The sequence below is a fragment of the Aotus nancymaae genome, unplaced genomic scaffold (genome assembly GCF_030222135.1).
Source record: "Aotus nancymaae isolate 86718 unplaced genomic scaffold, 86718_ANA_hifiasm-v0.15.2.pri h1tg000003l, whole genome shotgun sequence".
Taxonomy (NCBI): domain Eukaryota; kingdom Metazoa; phylum Chordata; class Mammalia; order Primates; family Aotidae; genus Aotus; species Aotus nancymaae.
In genome coordinates, this window is record NW_026988414.1 from 69302020 (window position 1) to 69325022 (window position 23003).

General features: G+C 35.5%; 1 protein-coding gene across 1 annotated transcript in view; it reads right to left on the reverse strand.

Annotated features, from left to right (window-relative positions):
- Window positions 1-261: 261 nt before the first annotated feature.
- The window catches only part of UACA (uveal autoantigen with coiled-coil domains and ankyrin repeats), a 40037-nt gene continuing 17295 nt past the window's right edge, over window positions 262-23003 (reverse strand). The window contains exons 9-19 of the mRNA XM_012451315.2: window positions 22633-22670; window positions 19497-19565; window positions 18047-18154; window positions 17028-17060; window positions 16403-16501; window positions 13766-13802; window positions 12829-12881; window positions 8036-10774; window positions 5946-6098; window positions 3699-3764; window positions 262-456 (exon numbers count right to left, since the gene is read on the reverse strand). Coding sequence (XP_012306738.2) covers window positions 385-456; window positions 3699-3764; window positions 5946-6098; window positions 8036-10774; window positions 12829-12881; window positions 13766-13802; window positions 16403-16501; window positions 17028-17060; window positions 18047-18154; window positions 19497-19565; window positions 22633-22670 — 3467 coding nt within the window. The 3' untranslated portion in view covers window positions 262-384. The remainder of the gene's footprint in view (window positions 457-3698; window positions 3765-5945; window positions 6099-8035; window positions 10775-12828; window positions 12882-13765; window positions 13803-16402; window positions 16502-17027; window positions 17061-18046; window positions 18155-19496; window positions 19566-22632; window positions 22671-23003) is intronic.

The window sequence follows — 23003 nt, forward strand, 5'->3', positions numbered from 1 at the left end:
ATCCAAAAGTGGCCACCAACCAAATTAATTTCTCTGAAAGAAATCTTTAAGCAATTATTTCAGCCTAACCTCCCTTCATATGGACTCACTCAGATGGCTCACATTTTATTAGAGACTCGAAGGTTTAAAAATATGCAGTCAATCCAGGGCAAAGTGCTATGTTGTTTGCCTGTTTGTAAAATTAACACACAGAGAAAATAAGATTCAAACTGATACTGAAAAAGACTAACATATTCATCTAATTTTTAAAAAACCTACCGATGGAACAAAATATATTTTATTTTAATTATACCAGCACAGTATGGCCCAGAAAGACCATGGAGTTGTAGAAAGAATGTTCAGCACCAGCAAGATAAAACAGATACTGGCAGTCAGTGCTAACTGCTAGCACACAAGCCCCTGCCGCATTTGTATGATCTGGAGCAGAGCCTCCTGAACATCTTCATCCATGTGACCCTTCGGAGAAAGAAGAAAGAGAAGCAATATATTTTATGACATCTTTGTTTACATAAGAATTCTAAAGACAAAGATTTTACAGAGCATAACTAGTCACTGATTCATCACGTGCTAAATCCTCACCACTGTAGTGATATCTAAAGGGATTACTGGAAAAGGGAGTACAGTTCTATCATGATCAGCTAATAAAGTGCATGGCTGGCCATGGTGGCTCATGCCTGCAATCCCAGCACTTTGGGAGGCTGAGGCAGGTGGATCTGTTGAGGTCAGGAATTCAAGACCAGAATGGCCAACATGGCAAAACCCCCATCTCTACTAAAAATACAAAAATTAGCCGTGTGTGGTGGCACACACCTGTAATCCCAGCTACTTGGGAGGCTGAGATGGAAGAATCACTTGAACCTGGGAGGCGGATGTTGCAGTGAGCCAAGATTGTGACACTGCAGCACTCCAGCCTGGGTGACAGGACAAGACTCTGTCTTTTAAAAAAAAAAAAAGAAGCGTAGTGCCCACCAGTTGCTCTAACATCCATTACCAGAAAACAAATAGACAATCCTCCCACTTTCTCTTTTTTAGTAACAGCCTTGGATGATAGGGGTAGCGTAAGTTACAAATGAGCAAAGTAAACTACAAGGAAATTTGTTGTTATTGCTGCTGAGTTTCTTTTTTCTTTTTTTTTTTTAAATTAGAAAACTAATTGATGGCCGAGCACAGTGGCTTACACCTGTGATCCCAGTACTTTGAGAGGCCGAGGCGGGTGGATCACGAGGTCAAGAGATCGAGACCATCCTGGTCAACATGGTGAAACCCCGTCTCTACTAATACAAAAAATTAGCTGGGCATGGTGGCGCGTGCCTGTAATCCCAGCTACTCAGGAGGCTGAGGCAGGAGAATTGCCTGAACCCAGGAGGCGGAGGTTGCGGTGAGCCGAGATCGCGCCATTGCACTCCAGCCTGGGTAACAAGAGCGAAACTCCGTCTCAAAAAAAAAAAAAAAAAAAAAAAAATTAGCTGGGTGTGGTGGCATATGCCTGTAGTCCCACCTACTTGGGAGGCTGAGGGAGGAAAATCACTTGAGCCCAGAAGTTGAGGCTGTGTGAGCTGATTGTGCCCAGGTGTTGAGACTGTGTGAGCTATGATTGTGTCACTGCACGCCAGCCTGGATGACAGAGCAAGATTCTGTCTCTTAAAAAAAAATTAAAATTTAAGTAATTGATTTAAAAAACCCATATTTGTTTTTACATAAGATCTTATTTTCTTACCTAGTGTCACAGAAATCTTTCCCTTGAACTACCAAATTATTTTAAATTATTGTATAATATCCACTGTATGGGTGTATTTTATTCCTTTATCCATTCTCTTAATAATGGACATTTAAGATATTTCCAATCTTAATGGACAGATTACTAGAGATGAAACTGCTGGGTCAAAAAGCAGTCTTAATTTTTAATTCTGTTAAGTACTACAAAATTTCCCTCTATGGAGATTATAATTATCTGCACTACCATCAACAGAGTAAAAATGCCCATTTCCCATACACTCTGGCTAACCCAACCGACTATAATCTTGTGTAATACTGCCAGTCCGGCAGGTGAAAAATGGTTATGTTCTTATTCATTTGCATCTCCCCCATTACTGATGAAACCAAGTATGTTTTTTACATGCATGTTAGCTATTTATATTTTTAAAAAATACTTTAAACTTAAAATGGTGGCATGAGTTGATTAAATGCAAGTCAATGTGGTGGGCTTATTATAATACTGCACCCCCTTCCAACACACACACACACGCACACACATGCACACACGCTTTTTCTTTCCTGGAATACTTGAAGAGGTTTCAGCACAACACTTCCCATTAATATAAAAAGTTTTGCTTCCAAAATCTGTTTCTATAACAGCAGGATGTTTAAATTTCAAACATTAGCCATAGTTGACTAAACTTAATATCTTAGTTAACTTTATGATGCCAGAAGGCAAGGCTATTTCTGATGCCAACTGCTTTTGTTATGTTTCATTAGGATGCAGTAGAAAATAATTTCAAATTCCAGAAGTATATATTATGCAAAGTGGAAAGGCTTGTTAGTTTGCTATATTTTTCATTAAGAGCAAGCTCTTCCTCTCATGGCCAATACAGATTTTCTACTGTTTCCCCCACTTAAACTTCCTATTCACTGTCCCTCAATAGTCTTCTCTTAATAATTGCAATAAACTTTAAAATTCTAGTTTATCTTTTATTTGTTCAAAAGAGAGTAGCTAAGATACCTTATTCTATCATATCATTCATTCTTTTTCATTAGTTAGTTTCCCCTCCATCTCCTGTAGAAAAGCCAGGTCTACTGATTTTAAGAATTTGATTCATAAAGTATCTTTCTTTTCATTATTTTATCTAGTTCTCTTTTTAAAATTGACCTTTCTTTGAAGCTTTCTCTTAACATCCATCTTTCCCTTCTTTGGTTTTGTTTTTCTTTTTTTTTTTTTTTGCTTGCTGGTTTTTACAGTTTGGCCTAACACACTTCAAATCCAAATAATTCCCACGATCTCTCTCCTGTCATTCTAAAATTTGTTTCTTTTAGTACATTTTCTTCCTGAAAAATCTATTCTGAGAATTTTAGAGATGGTGCTCATGGGGTTTCTACAGGAAATTAAGAATAGTATCCTTTATATGCTAATCATTTCTTAGTATGCTTTTTTAACCATAACTTTCTCAGTACCCCCCTTAAAAAGAGAATTCATAATATTATTCCTTAATTATTCCTTGGCTTTATCAAGCCAAATTAAGGCTTGGTAAATAATTATTATCAATTCTCTCTTAACAGATCACTTTTTCTTTAATTATTACAATCCTATACACAACACCCTGCTGTCAGTTTTGTGCTTTTCTAGTATTTAAAGTCGTTCTCACTCTCCTTTTAGATGACAGCCACGTGTGGATGTCAAGGCACCGTCTCCAGCTAGCAACACCATTAATGTGTGCTGCCAGCACATGTTACCAAACTGTCTATAAACTGAGTGACAAGCAGATGGAGACAGCACTAAATGTAAGATGTTGTGTTGCCGTATAGCTTTGTAAATTTTTTCTGGAGATGCACAAACCATGATTAAAAGAAACATAATTATTTTTAAGTAAGGATATGGGGTGCAGCTACTTTAAACATCAGTTACTTTCACATAACTTTATTTGAAAATAAAAAATTATTATCTCTAAAGCAATATTCTTTCCAAAGGAGAAGTAGTTCTTTACCTGTGCAGCACTAAGAAGGTGTGTCCGATAAATTGCAATTACTTCTTGGTGCTGTCTGTCAGCATCCTAGAAATGTGAAAAGATGGGCAGATCTGAATATCAGCATTCATATTTCCAAGGTTTGGACAATGCTCAGGCCTCATGCTACAAAACTATTATTATTATTAAGACACTCCTACTACTTCTAACAACAGACTACCTTGGACCTACCAGATACATAATTCCAAAACATAACAATATAAACTTCTCTAATGAATACGTGGGAACATTCATAATGACAGCAATGCTACTTTCCTTAAGTAACATGAAATTATTGCTTTAGTTCACATCTAGTTCCATGAACTTCTGCAAACACTTATCACACATTTGGATTATTGCAAACGCTTCCTATCCTGTCTTACTATCTCCACACTGTATTCCTTATCATGCCTCTGAGACTAAGGTAGCTCTTTCCTCACATCACTTTTGGCTCGAAAACCTTGAGTGATACTCCTTTACATACATGAGAGAATCCAAATTCATCAGTTTGGTTCTCAATGACTTCTAGTTTGGCTTCAAACATTCACTCTCAAATTCAGCAGTCCCCTCTTATTGGGAGTTTTGCAATCGGTGGTTTCACTTTCTCTATTTCAGTTTGAGATACACAGAGAGATTGTATTCACTTTACTTTTATTATGGCATATTGTTATCATTGTTCTATTTTATTATGTTATTGTTATTAATCTCTTACTGTGCCCAATTTATAAATTACACTTTATCACAGGTATGTAAATATGGGGGAAAAACATAGCATATATAGGGTTCAGCAGGTCCTATCCATGGTTTCAGGCAACCACTGGGGGTCTTGTAATGTACCCTCAGTGGATAAGAGGGGGACTACTCTATAGGCAGGCCTTTTACTGCCCTCTGGCCATGCCACTTGTGTTCCACCTCCATGTCTTTTTTTACCCAATTTTCTTTGGAGGAAGAGCCTCTACTTTCCTTTCACCTACCAAACTAGCATCTACTTTACAAGTTCAAGCCATGTACTCCCTTCTTTAAAACTAGCTTCCACCGCACCAGTAATCTTTCCTTCCTGGAAACCCCTATCACTTAGAATCTGCATTCTCAATTCTATATTTGACATCTCTCATCTTGTCATTTTACTTTCTATGGATCTATATTTTGCCTCTCTACCCACAACTCCTTGGTGACAGGAATGGCATGCTTTCTTCATCCCTGCTTAGCACAGTGTTATGAACATAAAAAAAATAAACAAATATTTCCAGTTATTAAAGGGACACTATACCCTTTGGATAAGATCCAAATCCACAATTTGCCATCCTTCATCTGTAGGCCTACAGTGTTAAAAAATAAACACTAAAAAAAAAAAAAACCTTTCTTCTATTAAAAAAAAAACTCATAAACAATTCTATGAAATAGGAAAACACTGGCAACAATTTACATGTGATTGGACCATTTTACTTAGCATTTCAATGTGTATTAGTGCATTCAATTAAAAACATAGTCCCAGATACTCAGGAAGCTGAGGCAATAGGATCACTTGAGCCCAGATCAGCCTACAGTAAGACCCCACTGGAGACCAGCCTAAGCAACATAGCAAGAACTCATCTTTAAAAAATGTAAACAAACAAGTAATCAGTTATTATTCTATTTTCTGGATGAGAAAACCAAGGGTTAAAGGGAATGTTCCTTGTCACTTCCTTATAAGTGGCAGGACTTAGACCAGAGCTTCTAACTTAAGCTTCTAAATCCAGGCACTTATCCTTCTATGCAAGGTATAAAACCATAGGAATGCCTCTTTATTCACAAAGATAAAAGATTATTTTAAAACCTCCTTTAATTTAGTGGGACCAATATTTTAGAGGGTACACTGCAGTGAGAAAGATGCTAGATTTGGAGTCAGCCAGTTTCAGATTTATACCCAAGCTGAATGACCCCAGGCATCAAGTATTGTACTCTTTGTTTCCTTAAGAATCAAATGGAGGAAATAAACCTGTTTTGTGGGATTGTGATGAAGATAAAGTTTACAGATAAGGTATGTAAAATGTTTAATATCATGCCTGGTATACAGTAGTCATCCAATAAGTATTATTACACCACCAGTATAGGTAACTTTTGGTATATAAAAACAATTACATTCTTGGATCTGAACACAGCTACAGTTAATTTCTAAATTAGCCTTACAAACTAACTACAGGGAACCAGCACATATTCACACAAAGCCCCATGTGTCTGGTTACTCACAGCCAGCTGTTGCTGCAGAGATTTCACTTGGTGTTGCAGAGTGTCAATCAGCTGGCTCTGTCTCTTGGTGGGGTTCCCACTTGTGTAGGTGAGCTGGGAAAGGCCATTGAGTGCCTGTTTTAGTCTTTCCACATCATTAAGCAGTTCAGTTATCTTTTAAAAAAAGTTGTGGGAGAAACATATTATTCACTTATTCATGTATAATGAACATCTCTGTACAGAAATCATTCCTTTTCAGAGACACAAGCTTTATCTTTATACACCAGAAAACTGAGGTATGAATATTGCCAAGATTGTTATCAACAGTATATACAATATGTAATTTATAATTAAATTCCTTTCCAGAAATTCTTTACAAAAGCAATACCAAATTAAGAATAAATATTACATATATCCTAAGATATGAGTATAAAGTTAGTGTTCTTACTTTTAGATAATATATAAGCATCTATGAAGGCATACGAACTATTTTCCAGGTAACTTCTGGAACACAGGAAGGGAAGGGGGATTCCCTGCAACGAAGTGTAAAAAGTAAAAGGGTGTGGCCCATGTAAGTCTAGAATTAACGTGTTTTTTATACCCTCCAAGAGTTGTATTATTTAAGATCACTTTGTTGTCAAGTGGAAAAAAAACAAACAAACAAACAAGGAGGCTGTTTATAGGAAGTCCCTAGAAACATAGCTTTTCCCCCACTACTTTAAAGTCAGACAGAGTTGACTTAGATGAGTGTGGCTAATTTCCTTCACTTTTCTGAGCCTTAGATTCCACATTGGTGAAAGTTGGATAATTTTTCAGAGTTAAGAAAATCAGGTTGGGCACAGTGGCTCACACCTATGATCCCAACACTTTGGAAAGCCAAGGCAGGAGGATTGTTTAAACTCAGGAATTCAAGACCAGCCTGGGCAATATAGCATGACTCCATTCCTTCCCCCACAAAATTTTTTATGGAAAAATAATAATAGAAAAAAAAAGACAATCAAATGCAATTATAAGTAACATGCTCAATAAATGACAAGTAGCTATTAATAATTAGCACTTATAATTATATATTACTATATATACCATAACTACCTTCTGAACAAGCTTAGAGCACTTAAATTGTCAATCATGGAGGTGGTGTGCCAGAGGATACGTACAAGTACTCTCCACTGGGGAGGACAGTCTGTGTCTGTGTTTATTCAACTGTAATTCCAGCACATGACATGCAGAAGGCATTTAATCATTACATGTTGATTGATAAAACTGCAGTCAATCTTTATATCTCATCTCCATAGTACAAACTTTATGCAGTATCAGTTTCAAAAATATTGTTGAGTACCTATTCTGTAAATTATACCATGAGAATGAAAGATAAGATGGAAAGTTAAGTTATAAACCCCGCTCTTAAAAACTGATTGGGAAGATCAACCACATAATTCTAACAAGGTAATATAAATGTTTTAAATGGATGGCAAAGCCACAACCAAACATGCATCTTGGAGGAGGAACTATTTACTATAGGCTAGATTGGACAGTGAGGGCTTTAGGAAGGAAGATAACATGTTAAAGAATGTATAGGATTCAACTCAGTAAAAGGAGGAAAAGGACATTCTGGATGAGGGAACTAGTCTGTAGAAAGACATGAGCAACCGAACATAAAATACATTGGAGGGCTGTTTACTGCGATGGGTAAGTGCCAAGATCAGCTCTGGATGCTCCCCAGAGTGCTTGGTTTCTTGCAGCCCAGAAAGAGAGCTTCCCCACCATCCCCTTCCCCATTTTTCACATGCCACAAACCCACTGGCTTTTTACTCTCCATCTATGAGCCTTAAGTCTCCCCATTGTTCCTCAATTCTTGGCTAGAACAGCTAAAGAAACAGAAGGAAAAATGCTTTTGATTTTTGTTGATGTTACATCACTTTTTTTTCAATTCAGAATTTTTGCACACAAGTTGCCAAACTGGAAAGGGTGTGTCTAATGGTCACTTTGTTAATACCTGTGTATACTTCCCTGTGAGATTCTGTGGTAGAGTACTATTCTCCTTTGACTCTGCTAGTGCTGCTCTGGGGTTTCCAACACATAGCCATGCAGACAGACTATTTTGTACCTACCTTATTATCTTTTGCTTCTATTTGTTTAGCAGATTCTTGTATTCTTCTTTGTAACTCTGTGATTGTTGTTAAGGACTTATCACATCGTTCCTTCTGATCCTTGATTTCTTGCTCAATGCTGAAATGTAGTAATTCCTTCTCATCTTTTGCAGATATTTCCTTCTTTTTGGCATGCAAAACTTCCTCACATACTTCCTCATACTTTCTATTCAGATTGGCCAATTTTTCATTTAAGCTGGAAATCTGTGTCTCCAAATCACTTTTTGTTGCTTTATATTTAGACAAATCAACTACCTCTCTAGTCTCTAACTTTTTTAATGCTTGTTTAGTATTCTGAACCTCAGACTGAAGTTTGGAGACTTCTTCCATTTTGTTTTGGCTTTCTTCTTCCTTTTCTCTCAAGCTAGCTTTTATGATTCCAACTTCTTTCTCAAATGCTTCTTTAATCTGCAAATGCTCTGCCAGGGGTACAGAAGAGTTCTTTTGATTCTCCAACAACTGATGCAGTTTGGTCACTGTCTGCTGCTCTTTCTCATAACACCTTTGCATGTTCTTCAGTTCTTCCTTTAGATTCTCAATTGTACCATTAAGAGATTTTTTCAGAGCCTCAACCTGTTCCAATGGAACATGTTGTTTTTGCAAAAGATTTTGCACTGCAAGTATCTCAGAAGCCTGTTTGGCATTTTCTTCTGCTAGCTTCTCTTTCACATTCTTTACTTCTGTGTGTTTCTGTGACAAGTCTTTTAACTGTCTGTTTAGCTCTTCTGTTTTTCTGCTTAATGCTCTTTCCATTTCATGAGACTTCTCAATGAGAACCATCTTATCCCTCAAATCTTTCTGAAGGGTAAAAATCTCCTTCTTTAACTTGTCATTCTCTTGCTTGTTTTTCTTGGCTTCTTCTTCACTGACACTATACTTCTGTGTCTGCTCTGATAACTGGTCTTTTAGTTCTTTCTCCGTTGCTTTAAATTTTCTCTCACACTCCTCAAAGCTGACAATTGGGGCATATTTTACCTTAATGCATTCTTGTATTGTGTCAAGCTCCTTCTTCTGGGCTTTAATTTCGGCATGCAGTGTCACAATCTCTTCTTGGCCTTTTCTGTAGTTGGCCAGGATTTCAGCATTACTATCCTGCACCTTTCTCATGCTCTGACTTAGTGAGCTCATCTTTGCCTCATGCTCTGCCAGGCTGATGTACTCAGCTTTTATTTGGTTCTGAGTGTTTTCCAGGTTTCTTTTTAATATTTCATTTTTATCTTTTAGTTTTATAAATTCCTGATTTATATCTTCATATTTTTTCCTCATATCTAATAATTCTCTGTTAGTTTTATCTAACGTGTTATTCAGTGTTGTTTTAATTTCTTCATGGGTTTTAACTGGCACATACTGATTATTCATCATCTTCTTCAAGTTAGTGTTTTCAGACATGAGAGCATGTATTTTCTCCTGGTCTTCACCACATTTTTTCTTAAGTTCAGACAGCTGTTTCTTAAGTTCAACAATATTGGATTTCAGAGCTGTTACCTCTTTTTCATGTTTCTCAGGAGGTACAAACACAGTTTCTAGGTGGCTCACATTCTTACTTAAGCTGTCATTTTCCAGTAGCAATTTCTCCATTTCCAATTTCTTTTCTGTATATTTTTGTGTTACATCTAAAAGCTTTCTATTAAGATCATCAATAATTGCATTATGTGACTTTTTCATATCTTCACTTACTTTTAAAGAAACATAATGATTTTTCATTTCAATTGTTAAGTTATGTGCTTGCTCCTTAAGGAGCTTATTATCCAGATAAACTTTTTCAATTTCCTTTTGTAGTGTCTGATTTTTCAATGTTAACTCGGTGATCTTCTTCCCAAGTTCTCCTGATTTCTGCTCTAATCTGCTCTTAACCTGTTCATGTTCCTCCAGTTTGACATGCTGAGCAAGCTTAGCCTTAACATTCTCAAGTTCTCTCGTTAACTGTTTAATTTCACTAAGTGATTTTTCATGTTCTCTTTCCATTTCTACTAATTTTTTTGCTTTCTCATTCACTTCATTTGATAATGAGCTCTTCATGTTTTCAAATTTTTCAGCTGGAATGGAAAGGGCCAACTTTGCTAACAATTCTTTTGCCTGGCCTTCCATCTCTGTGACCTTTCTTCCTTTCTTCTCTCGCTCCATTTCACACATACTAAGTTCCTTCTGCAATCGCTTATTTTCTTCTATCAGCTTGCCTTCATCCCTCTTAAACTCTTCTACTAACATCTCATTTTGTTTGATTTGGTTTCTTAATTTCCCCACTTCTGCTGAAGCACCTTCACATTTTGCTTTCATGTCTTTCAACTGATCCTTCAGTTCCTCGGTTAGTCTGTGATTCCCTGTAGCTGTTTCACTTGTTAAGTGTTCTTTAAGGGCAAGAAAATGGGTCTGCATTTGTTTAACTTTACCTTCTGATTCATACATCCTCTTCTGTACATCTTTTAATGCATCTTCTAATTGCTTTATCTGTTCATCTGAATCCTCCTTGACCCTTTCACATTCTAATGCCAACGCTTTGCATTCTGCCACTTTGTGTGCCAGTTCATTTTGGAGCTTCAGTCGGTCTTGTTTTGCTGACTCATAGAAAGTTCGCATTGTGTCTAACTCTTTCTTTAAAATTTCATTTTCAGGGTATGATGTTGGACTGGATAAAGATAGCTCCAGAGGTCTTAACATAGATCTGCTTTGCATATGGGCTGGTATACCTGGGGAAGTACACTAAAAAGAAAAAAAAAGACATCAATCACAAAAGCCTAAATGAGACATTTACTATACATTTTCACCAAACTTATAGAAAGTTTGCAGATCATCAGGAGTCAAAGGGTTTTCAGATTAGGTAGTACGATGGAAAAATATCAAATGTTGATTTCTGTGGTAAGAAAAACAGTTCTGGATAAGATTTCCTTAACATAGTCACAACGTATTGAGAGTTCTGTTCACTTAAGTCTATTCCAGGCAGAACAAAGGAAAAATGACCATGGTCACTGGGGGCTATTTTGTCTTTCTTTACCCATTTATAACACCTACCCACATATGAAAACCATCAACTTTATCAAAACATATTTATTATTTCTGTTTTATGGCACATAATGTGCTTAGAACTTCAAATTCTGAAGAAAACCATTGTATCCTTCAATAAAAACAAGTACTGTAATTTTAAATTTGCAGATAATTTCATAGAATTATAGGTTAAGTTCTAATAAGATTTTTGACTTCTGCGTACCTTCGCTGTTAATTCCAACAGAACATTCTTTAAATTATAAAAATACCACCAAAATAAACCCAGCCAGTTATTAAAGTTGTCAAGAGAATAACTGGTCACAGCCAGAACCAGAAGAGTCTCCCAATAGATAGAAAACACCTGGAGCTGGTGACCAGCAGCTTTCCGATAGATCTTAGGAGCTGGATGAGCTGGCTCAAGCATGTGCACTAAGAGGTAAAATGATTGGATGTATGACCTTCTTCTGGGGGCATTTGACTGGTCAAGGAAAATAGTCCCTAGAGAGCATGTGCACAACCTTAGTAAAGGCACTATACATGAGGCCCCTCCTAAGTGCTGGCAGGCCACTATGCATGCAGATAGCCTGCCCCAAGAGAAGAATCAAGGGAGGAGAAATGCAAACCCCCAAACCAAGCCAGTGTATAAAAATCCCAAGGTAAGGGCTGAACAGGGCACTGGGATCTCTCAAGCCACCCACTTGGCCTTCTTTCAAGTGTACTTTGCTTCTTTTTGTTTCTGCTCTAACACTTTTTAATAAACTCACTCCTGCCCTAAAACTTCCCTTGGTCTCTCCCTCTGCCTTAAACCTACTTCTGCCCTTCAGCCAAATCCTTGCCTCTTAGGAGGCAAGGACAGAGCTTGCTGCAGACCCCTACAGATTCACTGTTAGTTAAATCTGAACTGCCTTTCCCCTGGATCAAGAGGGAAAAAAAACTGACAACATGGAGTAATTTCCCAGCCTCCGTCTGCTTCTAAATTATCTTTCAACTTATCAATTATCTTTAAACTAAGACTACTATAATTTATGAAGAATTACTTACATAGCTTCACAACTTCCACACTTGTTTTACCATAATCAAATATTTATCTAATCTTTTTAATTAATGGTCAAGCTGACAACCACTCTTCTAATTTAGAATCTTAGATTTTTCCATCTTAAAGAGATCTGAGGCATCTAGGCTAACTCACTCTGCCTACAAATGAAGATATGTAAGAAATGCCTTTAAAAGCCCAGATATTTACCAGTTCTGCAGTCCACAGAAAGTGCTAGAAAGGCAAACCCTGTATCTAATGAAATGTGAAGTGAGGAGCAGAAAAGCAGGTAAGAAAATCAGACTACACTCTAACTCCTGGAAGTTTTCTGTATTTCGAGGTAAATTTCTAAAACATAATATATTTAGTTGAAAGGGAAAATATATTTCAAATCAAAAACAAATTACTTTTGAATTATTCATATCTATCTTCCCTTTTATATGGGTAAATATGAAGAGTTAACTGATCACTGTTAATGAACAGAAGCTTGGTATCAAATGCAATGAAACTGTAATTCAAATCTCTTACTATAACCACTATCATCAAAAACACTCTAGAGGGCACCAGAAACAGCAATATCTGTTTTTATTAAACTCAAGAAAGCAGAGCCAATTTTTTTTGATAATGAAAACCTCACTTTATGAATATATGCTTAATATATACAATGCTCCTTTCTCCTCTTTCTACAAAGGCACAAAAATTTTATTTAAATGTTTTTTAAAATAAAGACACTTATTACCTGTGAGTCTGCCATATACATCTGACCCTGTTTAAGAAGCATATCTTCTTTTCCTAAATAAATGCAAATAAATGACATTTTAACTTAAACATCCATACGAAAGTAGGCTAAGCATCAATTTGATGTTATTTCCTTTATTATTCAAATAAAAGAGAAGCAGAAGGTACAATGTAAAAGAATCCTCATTCTAAAATACCCATTTTCCCCATTATTATTTCTATAAACATAAGAGAAGTACCTACAGTCTACTGAACAATAGATACTAAGTTTTTTTTTTCTTACTTTTTTCTATGCTCTGTCTCAGCAGAATCAATAAGTTAGATTTTGGAAACATCTAAGACCGTTAAACTAACTAGGCTACATGATGATAAAACAAGTATGTTATAATCAATCAAAACAAAAATTATATTCTTTCAAATTTATAGCATAAATATTATTGTTGTACAAGAGGATAGTTTAATGGTCACTAGGAAATAAACAAAAATAGATTTTTCTAGAGAAACTGTTTAACATTGCAGAATAAAAAAGATTGTGTATAGTCTAAAAATAATTCATAATTGTTTATTGAACATGTAATTTTTAAATGGCTACCTGGATTGAGACTGATTTCTTCAAATTAGAAAATGATGTTTATGTTCTTTCCATAAAAAATGAACCCCAAATATCACAAGATGAATGTCTATGTCTCTAATCAACAACGCGAATTTGGTAATTCATACAATATACAATTTTAAAATACAGGTATCTAAGGAGAATCAGAGCTTCAGTAATTATCAGAATATATGTTAGAGGTTACAGTAGTCATCTTAACATCTTCCTAGTTCCATGTGTTGAAGTTTAGCAGTAGGAATATCTTTTACAGTTAAACAAATATGAATAAACATTCTTCTTTGCTTGAACTAGGTGAACTATAATGATAATCCATACTCATACTTACGGTTACTGAAATGACTTCCTGATCCTAAATGATCACTCTGAAATCAGAAGCATAAATTAAAACATTTTAGGGGGAATGCTGCCTCATTTTGTTAAATTCTATATCTGTTTTAGCTCTAAATGATGCAGTCATTAAAACCACATTTCTCCTGAGCATTATACTACTCAAACCCACAAAAAGACACAGCACTAGCAACACTTAGAGAGATTAGTTGGGAATAAAGTACTTCACTAAGTATTTTAATAAAAGCAGCCAAATGTTTTAAGGAAAAACTTTATTGCCCAAAAGAAAAAAAAGTAAGCCCTAAATGAAGTGAAACAACTTTCAGAAACTACTGTTTGCTACTGCTTTACCTCAAAAGGAAGGAAGTGGCCACATTCACATCAATAACTCATTTTACTTTACCACTGTAGGAAGCGGAAACACTACCTCATTGACAATGAAATATCAACATAACTCCTTCTTTCAGAGTTTATAAAATACCAAGTACTTTGAAAGTAAAAGGAGAAAGAGAGCAGGAAATAAAACTGAGGCAGAGAGACCTACACATAGTAATAAATCCATCAATCCATTACTTAGGAAATAATAGAGAAACTCCAGATACAGTGAATCAAAATATACTGGGTTGCTCCTTTTCCCAAGTAAGTCAAATACAAAGAATCTAATATATAAATTAAAATATTACACTTCAAGAGTAAGAATAGGCCAGGCGCAGTGGCTCACACCTATAATCCCAGCACTTTGGAAGGCTGAGAAGGGCAGATCACTTGAGCCCAGGAGTTCAACACCAGCCTAGGCAACATGGCGAGACCCTGTCTCTACAAAAAATGCAAAAACAAGCTGGGCGTGGTAGCTCACGCCTGTAATTCCAGCACTCTGGGAGGCTGAGGCAGATGGATCACCTGAAGTCAGGAGTTCAAGACCAGCCTGGCCAACATAGTGAAACCCCATCTCTATTAAAAACACAAAAAAAATAGCTGGGCATGGTGGCAGGGAGTACAGGAGTGAGACACTGCACCCCGTCTACATCTTACACTTCAGACATGCAGTAAGTCTGGCTCCTAAAAGAAGTATGTACATAAATAGTACCCAAATTATAGGTGTCAAACTCTGATGAATACTTAAAAGGCCTCGTATATACTCCTAAATTTTCTCATTCAAGTAATTCTAAGTGTAATTAAAACTAGCAATGTAGTTGAAAGCACAAAGGAGCCAGATGCTTGGGTTCAAGTCCTGATTCTGCCACTTAATATTTGTGAAATCCTCATGGGTAAACCTCTCTGTGCCTCAGCCTCCTTACCTATGAAGTCAGGTAACAATAAAACTTGTCACATAGAGTTGATTTGTTTTATGATGTATGTCAAGAATGCAAAGTACATGGTCAGTGCTACGAAAATATTAGCAATCACCAAAATTAACCTAAAAAAGAGTCTTCAAATGTGAAAAAGATAGAAGCCACTATAGCTACATCATTCTTTGGGTTATAAAAGCATGTTTCTGAATAATCTTGAAAATTCAGTCACAAAAATATGTACACATATTAAATGTGTACAATACAATGAATTTTTGCACATACATACCTTTTGTAATTATACACAATCCAGATTAAGATACAGAACATTTCCAGGACCCCAGAAGTTTCTTCACACGCAACCTTACTCAGTAACCAACCCCTCACCAAAGGGTGGCCTCTATTCTAATATCTAATATCTAATATCACAGATTAGTTTTATCTGCTTTTGAACTTCCTAAAAATAGAATTGTGCAGTATGTACTCTGTGTGTCTGATTTCTTCCGTGCAACATTATGTCTGTGAGACCCATACAACATGTCTTATATAATTTTTCATAATGCACACATAGTTTTTTATTTACAAAGAAAAATATTATTTTTGCTATGGCCCGAATGTCTGCCAAAATGTGTTGAAACTTAATTCCCACTGTGCTGATATTAACAGGTGGGGCCTTTTGCAAAGTGCTTAAGTCATGAGGTCTTCACTTAAGCCCCTTTTTGCCTTTGACCTTCTGCCAGGTGAGAACGCAGCAAGAAGGCCCTCACCAGACGTGAATGCCAGAGCCTTCCTTGGACTTTCCAGCCTCCAGAACTGAGAAATAAATTTTTTCTTCATTAATTTTCTGTATTCTGTTAGAGCAGCACAAATGGACTAAGACACTTTTTTAGTGTACTTTGGGGCTGTATTCACCAATAAAGATAAAAGATTCATGCTGAATCAGCCGCCTTCAGTGATGCCCAGTGACAAATCCTTTCTGAGATAATCCTGGATATATCATTATTCATTTATATGAATGCTTTTTATCATTATACTCATTACAAATTTACAGGTGAAAATACGATGTTTCAAAAAGGTAAGGATGGACAATGAAGAGAAACTGGAATGAAACTAAATGTCAATTACATGCTAGTCAATTTAAATGATCTCACTTAACCTTTATAACTATGTGGAAAAAGAGACAATCACCCCAATTTTACCAAAGAGGCAACAAGTTCAAAGACTTTAAATAAGCAGCCCAAGGTCACACTATAAATAAGAGATTTATAAATCAAATTCAAGTCTGATGCCAAGCCCCTTACCATTACCCATTGTGAATTATAGGAAATAATTTAACCTTTCTATACCTCAAAATATTTAAATCTATTTTTCAGAGCCTCAATGGTTCTTAAGCTTTCTTCATGTTGCTTTTCTTTAGCTGCCAAAAGGGACTTCAGCTTTTCCCTCTGAAATGAAACAGAGTAAATAGAGTAAAATCACCCTGTGGTTGAAATTGGGTTAAAAATGTGTTTTAGAAAACATGAATTGGAATTACATTGAGGACTGGAGTTAATGAATTCTCCAACCTGGTGAATTTTAACTACTAGTAGAGTTGATATTTCTACAAATATACTAATGAAACATAGAATATCTATAAACAAAATCATGAAAAATTCAAATCTCTGGTGTTTGTTTTCAATCTTAATGTTTTCAGACATTTTCTTTATATTTAGAATTTTACATTATTTTCAGGACAAGTTTCATAGAAGGTAAGATTTTCAGAGGCAATAACAACAAAATGCCAACAATAATCTATGCCACCATATTCAAAACATCCTTTTTTAGTCATGTATAGATTTTCAATTTCCCTTTAAATAATAAACCACAAATAGAATCCTGGTCTCTATCTCAATTCAGGACTTAAACCTTTACTACTAATCATCTTCAATTCATAAAACATTTTTATAGCTTTAAAATAAAATGTCATCCTACCTCACTTTCCAGATCATCAGCAACCATAACTTCCTAAATTTAAAAAGAACATAAAATATTTTAATTCTTAAAAGCTTATTTTAAAAGGCATGAACTTGGCAAAGGTCTTTTAAATAAAAGATTGGCACATGTCTTTAAGATTGGGGCCAAAGATATGAGAAGAAAATTATGTACTACCAATTCTATTGTATGAGTTGTCATTCATTCTTCTCACTATCCAGGTTCAGAAGCACTTTTGATTCTCTTGAGAACCTATCAACCACCAAGTTCTACTTGTTCTTCCTCCTCATATCTTCTGTCTACTCTTTCCTCTCCAATCCCATGGTCCTAACTATAGTTCAGCCTTTTGCTTTTGCATATGTTCAATTTTAGGAAAATCTAACACAGATAGCAGGATATTAAAGTGATACAGAAAATTAGAATCACAAGGACACAGCTGTACCAATCATGCATTTACTTCTTACTTCTGAAATGTAAATATCACATAAGATTTCACCTGTGATGTCCTGTACCTAATAAAATGTATATTTAAAGAGTGAACTGATACACTAGATTACTAGATTTCATATATATTCTACTTTCCCTCTAAAAAGAATGATTTATGAATATTTCTTGTATTTCCAATTTTTCATACAACAAGGAATATATTACAGGTCACTGCTTCTGTGATTTTGCTCATCACAATGTTCTCTGGCATGCCCTCTGATTCCCTCTTACTTCCTTCAAAATTCAACAGAAGTATCATCTCCCACAGGAAGTGCCCCCTCAGACGTGGCAGCCCACAATGATCTCTCTTCACTTCCCTGAACATTCTTTACACTGTCCTTACTTGTTGGCTTATGCAACTTTAAATTTAAAATTTTAAATTTCATGTAAAAAGCCTTGTCCTCAGTAAGATTTAACTCCTCTGAAGTGCAATAACCTAATTTTACCTTCTTTAACACAATCATTAACAATTTGCTATTGATGATGTAGTAAGACAGTTTTTTGATCTTTTTTTATTATGCAGATTTATTTACCTCATTCAGTTGTAACTGTAAACCATTGACTTTATCCAAAAGTATTCTTTGTTCTTGCTGCATTTTTCTCAACCTCTCTTTCAAATCTTCATTTTCAATCTCCAAAGCCTTAAATAATAAAGATAACAAGGTGCCACGCCAATCTTAAAAGAGCACATTCTTATAGAAGAAATTTTTAAAAGCAGTTAACTATCACATACAGATACATACATATGTAAAACACTAAGTACAAAGATACAGTAATTTCAATGACACTCCAATGATTTAAAATCTACAGATCAAAAATAAAATAGAAAGTTACTATCCTATGATAGGTAATAAATATGAGTACAGACTACAAAAGGGAAAATCACCATCATTCCAATAAAGAAAAAAAAGCACTTAGATATAGTAAAGAGCAAAAGAATATGCCATTTTAACTTTTGCTTAAGATCTCCGAAGTTTATGAGACTCTTCTAATGCTTTTGATGAACTAATCATCATTTTCAGTGCTCTGGTAAAAGATAAAGTCTCCAATTTAAGGACATAGTTCATTTTCTTACACTGAATAGTAAACTAAGAAAACCCAAATAAAATGCTTTTGCTTTATTATATTTAAAAAAGCTATTCAATTTATCATTTAATGGTGTTTCAGTCATAAAATAAACTAATTATGGGTTCTTCCTCTAAAATAATCTGCAAATTTTTTGAAAACTTTGACCAATATAAAAGGTAAAAAGTACTATGTAGTTTAACAAAATTATTTTTCTTAATCAAAATAGAAAATACTTTAAGAAAAAATTCAAATTTAATTTACATTAATCATTAGTATTGATATAATTTTCCTAAATAAACACAAATGTATGGTTTATATCACAAAACAGACACATTTAAAATCAAATAGCTATATAAAGTTGCTTTTTCTAATAAATATCAAAACAATACTTCCTACACCATACTTCATGTTATATAATTTAATTTTATAATACTAGACCCAAACATTGATAACAAAAGTCAATTCTTTAAGACGAGAGTAGGCATCAGCTGGGTGCAGTGGCTCATGTCTGTAATATCAGCACTCTGGGAGGCTGAGGCGGGCAGATCAGGAGGTTAGGAGTTCGAGACCAGCTTTGCCAACATAGTAAAACTCTGTCTCTACTAAAAATGCAAAAACTAGCCGAGTGTGGTGGCACATGCCTATAGTCCCAGCTACTCGGGAGGGTGAGACGGGAGAATCACATGGTCCCAGGAGGTGGAGGTTGCAGTGAGCCAAGAACACACCATTGCACTCCAGCCTGGGGGATGGAGTGAGACTCTCAAAAAAAAGAGAATCACAAACAATTTTAACAAGCTTCCCTATTTTTTGCCCCACTCATTTCACCCACTCTCTTGCTTCCTCTCTTCTTTCTCAATCCCACTACAAATACTGGAATTCTTTTTAAAGGAAGATACCATATTTTTTTCTTTTTACCTGAATATTTTGATGCTCCCTCTGATATGACTTCACATTTACTTCATCTTGCATGTGTGTCAAATTTCGCTTTGGTAAAACATAAGGAAACACAGGACAGCAAGTGTGAGATTACAGAAAACTGTATTTTCCTCAATTGTCAATATACCCAATTAGTGATTTTCAGTTTATCCAACATTAAATTTTGCTGCACAAAACACAAGGTGGCAGTATTTCTATTTAAAACCCCAAAATGGAAAGCACCTTTAAGGCTATGTTTTAAACAAATCAAGTATAATTTACTTAAAAATACTAAATAATAACAAATTTTAAAATATTTATTACTAAGCATTTATTTTAACTAAAGTCACAAAATTTTAATAAGGAGAATTCGTAATAAATGCATAACAAAAGTTGGGCTATAAAGCACTGCATTGCCAACTACTCCTAAAAGAACTCAATTTAGAAAAAAACGGAGGAGGAAGGGGAAGTCTATTAATTTTGAAAGACAAACAGAAATTATTTACTTCTCTGAGCACCGCCTAAATAAAATATCAAGAGGTATGGTAAGGAAGAGACAGTCTTCTGACCCAAGCTATATAAAAAGGTCTCTAAACAACTTGGTTGGGTATATGTTCTGTTTTTGTAACTTACTGCTTTGCAACTTTATTCCAGCTTAGAGATTTGCTTTAACAAAAACACAACATGATTATTAAATGAGAACAAATAACCCCCCTTTAAAAAAAAACACAAATGATCTTTAAATATCTACAATAACTAATGTAGAAAGCTATTTCTTTCTTCTTTTCTGATTATTAAAAAAAACTATTACTTCAATTCTTCAAGCTAATTTTTTCACGTTTTATATTATTTGCTTAGTTTTGCTTAATCATGTTTTCAAACTATCATTCAAGTGAGTCTGGACCTAGAACTAGAGGAACAAGTTCCATTTAAAAAATATTCTATATCCACAATTTGGCCCTATGTTTCTAGCCTCATTCCTTCTACCAAAGGGCTGTTCTTCAAGTGGAATCTGACATCTTCTCACAGCTCACCTGACCATACCACTTTCATTGCCAGCCTTCACTTCAGAATCCTCACCCACTGCCTCCACTCTATTCCAGCTCAGACATACTGTATCAACCCCATCCTTAATTAAAGATCCACCTTTCTGACAAGTCTTGTTATGAGCACACTACAAGAACCTGTCTTGCACCTCTGGCTCCACTTAGCAGTGATCTGATCACATGCACCACTGATTGGGGTACACATATCCTGCCTTCTGCCATCTGGTAGTTATTGGTGGATACATATCCAAAGTCCTTAACATACAAAGCCCTTCTTAATCTAGTACTTTGTTACTTTAGCAGTCTCTTCTGCTCCCTCCACGATGGGCACATCGCTCCTGTCACACTTGTCTGCTGCTGCCCCATGGACATGTCAAACCTGCTCCCACCCCATGGACATGTCTAACCTGCTCCCTCTTCAGGGGTTGGGCACCTGCCCTTCTCTCAGCCTGTGAGGCTTCTCCCACAGATCTCCACCCACTCCTTCTTCATCCCTTAATTGTCTTTTGATTTTCTTCATAGCATCTGCTATGATACTAAATATTCCTTTGCTTATTTTTCATCTCTCACTAAGCTGGGAGTTTCCTAAGGGCAGAGACTTTGTACACTACAATATCCCCAGCACTTAGAACAGTAGTTGCCATGTTGTAAGTGTTCAACAGCTATCTGTGGAACAAACAATTGAGTGAGTCTTACATTTGCAACTATACTTGATAAAAGAGATTACATGTGCCTTAGTATAAGAAATCCTATTTTCCGCATATTTTTAACAACTTTATTCAATAAATGCTGGAAACACAGTAATTAGGAGCAGTGTCATTCTGTTCCTAGTAGAATATTAACTCCTTGTAGTCACTTCAATATTTCCTAAAGCATTGAGCACAGCACTGTTCCCATATTAATATTCAATAATTCTTTTTAAATATCTATATATTTCAGGAATCGTTTTTCTCTGGTTCTGTGTGAGACAGCTAGTACAGACATAATAGTGTACATTTTTTTCACTCTACTCACACTTAGGTTATATGAGGCACAGAAGAGAAGGTTGGAAGAGATGCTCCAGATGGAAAAGTATCAACAGACATGACCCATGCATGAACATATTAATTCAGATGAACTGAAAGCTTTAATGTAACTTTCATGATAGGTGCACAAACCACCATGGCACATGTATATCTATGTAACAAACCTGTACATTCAGTACATGTATCCCAGAACTTAAAGTAAAATAAAGTAACAAAAATTTTTAATGTAACTTTCAGATTCAGGTGAGAGGTAGAAAAATGACACAGGATGATCAGAATTGCTCGAAGTACCTGATTACTTTCTCTTCAGGGTTGGGTTCCTCTCACTAGAGAAAAGCTGAAAGCCTGGAAGGGAACAGCCAGCAGGAGAGGAAAGCTGCCTACACTAGCTTTTGAGCCATAGTGCTGTAAACCAACCCCACTTAACACAAATAGATTAGCAGAAAGCATAAGATATTTCACAAAGTGGGACATCAAAACAGGGTTAAATAGTATTTTAATAATAAAATTAGCACAAAGTATGAATTATTTCATGTGTTATTTTGTAAAGTCCTCAATTAAACACAGAGAAAAAAAGACTGAAGAAATAAAAATGCTAACAGTGGCATTGAAATAACAATATATAATCAGTTTAGAACTCTGTTTTCTTCATTTCTTATTACACTGAAAGAATTTTCCCATAAGAGTAAATATTTTACTCTGTTATTAAGAGAAACTAGGGGGAAACTGTCTATGATCTACCAAGATACAGTTCATCATTTAACAAGTTAGTGTCTCATACTTGAAAGAGTTGAATGCTCACAGCCCCATCAGGAGGCTATTTCTTTCCCACTGGGTACCTTCATTGAAACTGAGATCTACTGTGTCTCAAGCTAAGTGGCAATATCTTAATAGGACCTCATGATCTAAATACCCAGAATCTACATGGGCTTGATTAACTGAGAAGAGGGATAGAATGCATTTAAACTCAGAAGAGCTATGCATAACAATTAACTAGTTTCTCTAAGCCCTTTACTTAAACTGTACAATACATACAATTTTTAGTAATTAAAAATTAAGATCTACCTGTTGCAAAGATGGTCCTTTCTTCCAAAGTTCTCTCCCTAAGATTTAAAGAGAGAAAAAGAGAAACAACAAAATGGTAGGTCAAGAAGGGGTAGATATGCATTCCCTAATTATACAATTGAGTCAATATTAAATAAATAAACTTGAAAGTTTCTTCAAGAGCTTACAACTTTTTTATTTCCAAAACGTATGCTTAAAACAATAATGAAATCTCATTTTTGCCTACCAAATTAGCAAGTTTTTTATAACAACATTCAAGTAGGTAACATTAAAAACTAAGGAGGGGAGGTAGGTAAAAAATGGAAAATTTATTTAAGCTGGGTATGGTGGCTTACACCTGTAATCTCAGCACTTTGGGAGGCTGAGGCAGG